Source organism: Dipodomys ordii, unplaced genomic scaffold (genome assembly GCF_000151885.1).
Source record: "Dipodomys ordii isolate 6190 unplaced genomic scaffold, Dord_2.0 Scaffold332, whole genome shotgun sequence".
NCBI lineage: Eukaryota > Metazoa > Chordata > Mammalia > Rodentia > Heteromyidae > Dipodomys > Dipodomys ordii.
Window position 1 is genome coordinate 167,013 of NW_012267548.1, and position 7,108 is coordinate 174,120.

Below are 7,108 nucleotides of genomic sequence, written 5' to 3' on the forward strand. Positions count from 1 at the left end.
GAAGTGATGTGAAGGGTAAACAAAGGAGGAGGCTGCAATGCTTGGTAAGAAATGTACGCATTATCCTGCCCATGCAATTGTATCCCCTCTGTACAGTATTTTCACAAATAAAATAAAAAAGAAAAAGAAAAAAAAAGAATAGACACCGTACATATCTCATTTAAAGATGAAATTAACACTTTGAGAATCCATATAGAAACCATAAATGATTCAATTTACAACATGCAAACCACAATGGAAGCCATAGTTAACAGAATAAATGAGATGGAAAATTGAATATTAGGAACTGAAGTCAAAACACAGCTGCTGGGGAAAAAATTTTCAGATTTGGGAAAAAAATACTCAGACCTTACCAAAGGGAAGTCCAAGAACATGAAAGCAATGCCAAGAAATTCAATCTTTGTATACTTTGGATCAATGAAGTATAAGAATACCAGAATAGAAGGATACAACACTAATTCAACAAGCTTATTACCATAAACTTCCCCAGCCATAAAAGAGAAAATCTCCCCTACATATCAGAATTATACAGAATCCCTAGCAAACAGGTGGAGCAACTTCTAGATACATCATAGTAATAGTACTAGATTTGAATAACAAACAGATGATCTTACATGCTGCAAAATAACTATAACAGAAAGAAAATCAGAATCACTGCAGAACTCTCTATACAAACCCTCAATGCAAGGAGAGCCTGGGAAAGTACCATTCAAGCCCTGAGAAGCAATAACTGCCAACTCAGACTGGTATATCCAGTGATGGTAGCATTAATATTCATCGGAGAAACTAAAAAATTTTAATAACAAAGAAAAACTAAATGAATTCATAAACAATAATTCAGCACTACAAAAAAAAAACATTAGGAGGGGGAATACAGTCCAAAGAAACAACATCAGGGAGCCACATCAAACATATCTCACTAGGAGATCAATTTAGTAAGCACAGGAGAAAAGGAAAGAAGCAAAACTCAGGAAAGCAATAAAGTGAGAGAAAACACAATACATCACTCTATAATAACCACACACATGGACTCAATTCATCAATCAAAAGAAAAAAGAACTGCAGAGTGAATCAGAAAACAAAAGCCATCCATTTGTTGTCTCCAAGAGACCCATCTCACAGTCAAAGATACAAACAAACTCTGAGTTTGAGGAAGATCTGAAGAAGATCTTCCATGCAACTGCACCCAGGTGCAAGAAGGCAGGGGTTGACATCTTGATATCTGACAAAATAAACTTCTCATTAAAATTAGTACAAAATTACAAAGTAGGTCACTATATATTGATACAGGGAACAATTCAAGAAGAGGATATCACCATCATCAATTTATACTCACCAAACATTGGAATACCTAAATATGTGAAGCAAATGCTCTCAGACTTACAGAGAAACATAGATCCAAATACAATAATACTAGGAGACTCTCACCAAAGGACAGGTCTACCAACCAGAAGATTCACAATGAAACCTATAAACTAAGTGATTCCATATTCCAAATAACTCCTAATAAACATCTACAAAGTTTTCCACCTAACAACAACCCAAAACATATTCTTCTCAGAAGACTCATAATCTGAATTTCAAAAATAACTACTATTGAATTCACTTAGTAAACACTGAAGTCTTAAAATGAGAAAAAGTGTGGAATAATCTTTAATAAGCCGAAAGAACAAGGTACATAATGTTAGTAGTGAGAAGGGGTCTGTTAATGATGACTGGGAATGGAAATGCAGGAAATTTTACTGGTAAGTTAGAATGGCTGGCTGCAGATCTTCATAATTGGCCTTCTGCAGTCTACTAGCACTACAGTAAAGACTCCAAAATTCAGCCTCTAAAAAAATGAGTTAGAATGGCTGAATGTATGAAATCTCCAGTCTATTGATTCCAAGAAACTCAATTGACTATCAATGACCCTCAATGACTGTAAGGAAGGAAAGTAAGCCAGACCAAGAGAAACATAAATTGCATGGTTTCTCTGAGTGTAGTAGCTAGAATGTACCTATGAATCTAAGTAAACAAACTAAATGTTAAAAAACAAAACAAAAAACACCCAGGCATGATAAATTTTACAGGTCTCTAGGCATTGCTCAGAGTGAGAATAAAGGAGAATATTCTTTTTTTCCATTTTCCTATTTATTGTTTGTTTTAATATTAGCATTTAGTAGTTCTATAGATTATTGCATATTTTTTTCAAAGTTAGGATGTTATCAACAAAGCAAAAATAGCAGTATGTCCTTCAATTTGTGCCAACTCCTACGTATATTTTCTGATCTATAATTGTCAGAAATATTGCTCTCTGTAGAAATCACTGTTGGAATTGCACATGAGTTTTAATTTTCTCAGTAGTGCCACTGTGTTCATGTCCTTGTTTTATTTGTCTTATTATTTTTTACACAGGGATGTCTTCACATTTTTAATAAATTTAATTTTTGCATATTTGTGATATGCAAATCAAAAGGATAATATTCTTAGGAAAAGAACCCAAATTCAAGGCACAATACCTATGTGCATCTGATCATATAAAATAATATTTGTCAAAATCAACTGTAAGAAATGGAAACACGGAGGGGGGACCAAGATGGCGACAGGGCAGGAGGGAAACGCCACAGCTCTCCCCAACCAAAAAGAGAGTTCGAGTTCCAACGCTTAATCTCCCCAAGAGACCGACAACAACAAAAAGACAAATAATCAGAGAAAAACTAGAGGTGGAAAATAACAAAAAAGAAAGAGAGGAAAAGAAGAATTTCAGAACAGAGAACAGCAAAGACCCCTTCCCTAATTTTCACTGGCTGTGCAGCAGCATGCCAAGCGGCAGCCAGCTGGCCCAGCAGGGGCTGCTGGAGTCCCAGAGACACAGGGGGCTGCCTGCAGATCACCCATGCAGAAGCCACCTGAGGTACTGTTTGGCAGATCCGCTGATTACCACAAACAGAGAAACCTACCAACCAGGAGTCTCCACGAAGATCCCACCCCCACCGCTCACTCTCCATCCGAGCAGAGAGGCTCCATCCTGCCAAAGCTGCCCAGCACCTGCAGCACGACAAAGGGAGCTGTCCGCTGATAGCGCAGAAACCACCTGAGTTACCAGTGTCAGACCCGCCAATTGGGACAACCCGGCGGGGGCTGCCAGGGTCCCAGAGACACAGGGAGCTGCATGCAGATAACTCCCGCAGAAGCTACCTGAGCATGGACACTGTAGACCCAACAGCTTCGACAGAGGCAGAGACAGAAGAGAATCACACAGAGCCACCACTGCCCAGCCCAGCCCGCAACCACCCCAACTGAACTTAGATTGCAACAGCAACTGACGACCTACACCACACAGAAACAACTAGCTCCAGGGTGAGTACCCCACAGGGGACAGTGTATCCCTCAAGGGAGACCAGAGCTGGAGGGAATCCCCAGACCCTGACCCAGACTCCCTACCCCAACACCCGAACTATAGGACCCACTAAAACTGGGAACTGTTTGAGAGCTCCACCAACCCATGGAGCACACTCCGCTGGCCAGGCTAGAGCAAGAGTGCCTCTGGAAGGGAGCTTAAATGCCCAAGCCTGCAACAGCACCCCTGGGTCAAGACAACCAACAGTAGAAGAAATTTGAACTGTGTACCCCAGGCTGCATAACCTAGTTGGTATATACAGCAGCACAGGCCCATCCAGCGTGCCCCAGGTGGGGGGCTAGAACTAGGCCTGGGGATCTGGCGCCTGAACAATACAACCAACTCCTGTCAACTGAAGTCAAAAGCTGAGCATACGCCTCAGCAGAGGGGAGAAAAACAGGGAAATGCACCCCCTGGGAAGCACGCCTGTGACAACAAAAGACCTGGAGGCTCAGGATAAGAGAAGCCCAAACCCCACCAAAACCTGACCCATATACTCTAGGCTGGGAATTGGGCAACACAGGCTGCCAGCACCTGATAGTAGGCAGGAGCTCAGGCTAGTAAGGTGGCTCAGCAGTAGAGTGATAGTCTTGGGTTCATGAGGCCCTGGATCTGATTCCTCAGCATCACATAAGCAGAAAGGGTCAGAAGTGGTGCTGTGGCTCAAATGGTATGGTGCCAGCCTTGAGCTGAAGAGCTGAGGGACAGCACCCAAACCTAGAGTTGAAGCCCACAACTGCCCCACTCCCCAAAAAAACATCAGGAGACCATAGCAGACACCAGCATCTGGGAGAGTGCATACACAGCATCTGATCTTGCCAAGAGCACCCGTAGGAGCAAACACGAGCAGTCTAGGCTGCTCAATCCTTCCAAAGCTGGGAATTGCCAGCAATCTACAGGAGAGAGCCGAGAATCCTATGTAAGTCAGACTAGCAGCTGAAGGTATGCCCCTAACAGAACCCAGATCAGGCACAGACTCTCTCTACCAATACAGAATCAGCAACCAAGCAAAGACAGACACACCAAAACAAAATGCAGATTGGTCTCCAATAATCCCTGAACCCCCATGTGAAAATCACAGAGAAAAATTACAAGGTTTATCACCACCCAGGATAGCAAGCTATCCTCAATAGCCAGCAGCTATGCAGGGGAGAGCCCCAGTGGGAGCAAAGCAGGAATGGAAGACAAAAGCTACATCCAAGGGATGCTGGAGGCAATGACTCAAGAAATAAAGCGAGATATAGATCAGAAATTGAAAGAGCACAAGAATGAACTTTCAAAAGAGATATAGGATACCAAACAGGAGATGTATGCAAAAATAGAGGCTGCACAAACCTCAGTAAGAAGTGAGATAAATGCCAAATTAGAGGTAGTACATAACCTCATTAAGAGGTGAGATCAGTACTTTGAGAACCAATCTCGAATCCATAAACAAATCCATTTCCTCCATGCAAACCACAATAGAAGCTAAGGTCAAAAGAGTGAACAAAATGGAATGTAGAGTGTCAGATACAGAAGACAGAATACACCATCTGGACTAAAAAGTGACAGATATGGAAAAATCACTCAAATTAAGCTTAAGGAAAATTCAAGAGCAAGCAGATAATGCCAAGCAATTTAACGTTCGTATAATTGGAGTGGACGAAGGTGAGGAATTTCAGAGCAAGGGAATGCAACACCTATTCAACAAGATAATCGGTGAAAATTTTCCCCACCTCAAAAAAGAACATCTTACCTACATAACAGAAGCATATAGAATACCCAACAAGCAAGATCCCAGGAGAAACACTTCTAGACACATTATAGTAAAAATGATAGATCTGAATAATAAGGAAACAATCTTGTATGCAGCAAAAATGAAGAAGGAGCTATACTACAATGGGAAAAAAATTAGAATCACTGCAGATCTCTCCACACAAACACTGAATGCAAGAAAGACCTGGGAGCCAATAACTGCCAACCCAGACTGATATACCCGGCAAAGCTAGCATTCACATTCGATGGAGAACTGAAAATTTTGAATAGAAAAGTAAAACTAAATGAATACATAAACATTAAGCCAGCATTACAAAGAATACTAAGAGGGGGAACACAACCTGAAGAAAGCAACCAGGAGCTGGGACCTGCAACCCAGACAGGCATTAATCAAAGTCTATCTGAGCAAGCACAGGAGGGAAGGAAAGAAGAAAAACTCGGGAAAACAGGGAATGACAGGGACAGCAATGCATCTCTCTATACTGTCTTTTAATGTTAATGGGCTTAATTCACCAATCAAAAGAAAAAGAGCTGCAGACTGGATCAGAAAACATGACCCATCCATCTGTTGCCTTCAGGAGACCCACCTCTCAGCCAAACATACAAACAAACTCAGAGTAAAGGGTTGGAAAAGGATCTACCAATCACATGCCCCCAGTAAGAAAGCAGGTGTAGCTATCCTGATATCTGACAAAATAAACTTTTCATTAAAAACAGTACAGAAAGACAAGGACGGACCTTACATATTAATACAGGAACAATCCAAGAGGAAGATATTACCATTATCAACTTATATGCTCCAAATATTGGTGCACCCAGATATGTTAAACAAATACTCTCAAACTTACAGAATATAATAGATCCCAATACGATAATACTAGGAGTCTTTAACACACTACTCTCACCAAAGGACAGGTCTACCAATCAGAGGATTGGCAAAGAAGCAACCGAATTAAGTGAGGCCATACTTCAAGTGGAATTAACTGACATCTACCGAGTATTTCACCCTAAAACAACACAGTACACATTCTTCTCAGCAGCTCATGGAACTTTCTCCAAAATAGAACATATCATAGTTCATGCAAGGAACTTAAGCAAATACAAAGGGATTGACATAATCCCAGGTATCCTATCTGACCACAGTGGAATCAAGCTAGTTCTCAATAACAAAGCATACCACAGAAATTTCTTTAATACATGGAAATTGAACAGCACACTCCTTAGCAATGTATGGGTAATGGAAGAGATCAGAGAAGAAATAAAACATTTCCTACAACTCAATGAAAATGAAAATACCTCGCAAAGAAAGTTGTGGGACACAGCAAAAGCAGTCCTGAGGGGCAAATTTATTGCCCTCAGTGCCCATATCAAGACAGTGGAGACAGACCAAGTAAATAATCTAATGTTGCAATTAAAACAGCTAGAAAAACAAGAAAAAATGGACCTAAAGTTACTAGACAGAGCCAGATAACCAAATTAAGAGCAGAGATTAACCAATTAGAAAATCAGAAAATTATAGCCAAAATTAACCAAACAAAAAGCTGGTTCTTTGAAAAAATAAACATAATTGATGGACCGTTGGCAAGATTAATTTAAAAAAGAGAGGAAACCCATATTAACAGGATTAGGGATGCCAGGGGGAAAATCACAACACGTACCCAAGATATCCAAACAATTCTAGCAGACTACTTTCAAAAGCTATACTCTCTAAAGGAAGAAAACCTGGCAGAAACGGATGCATTTTTATTTTATTTTATTTTATTTTTTGGGTCCAGTCATGGGGCCTGAACTCTGGGCCTGGGCACTGTCCCTCAGCTCTTCAGCTGAAGGCTAGTGCTCTACCACTTGACCCACTGCGCCACTTCCGGCTTTTTTCTTTTTGCTTATGTGGTGCTAAGGAATCGAACCTAGGGCCTCAGGCATGCAAGGCAAGCACTTTAACCACTGAGCCACCTTCCCAGCCCTGGATGC

At 41.0% G+C, this 7,108-nt stretch overlaps 1 protein-coding gene across 1 annotated transcript in view; it reads left to right on the top strand.

Moving 5' to 3' along the window:
- The window catches only part of LOC106001608 (vomeronasal type-2 receptor 116-like), a 50,681-nt gene that overhangs the window by 32,267 nt on the left and 11,306 nt on the right, over positions 1 to 7,108 (top strand). The window contains 1 exon segment of the mRNA XM_013036655.1: positions 2,933 to 3,131. Coding sequence (XP_012892109.1) covers positions 2,933 to 3,131 — 199 coding nt within the window.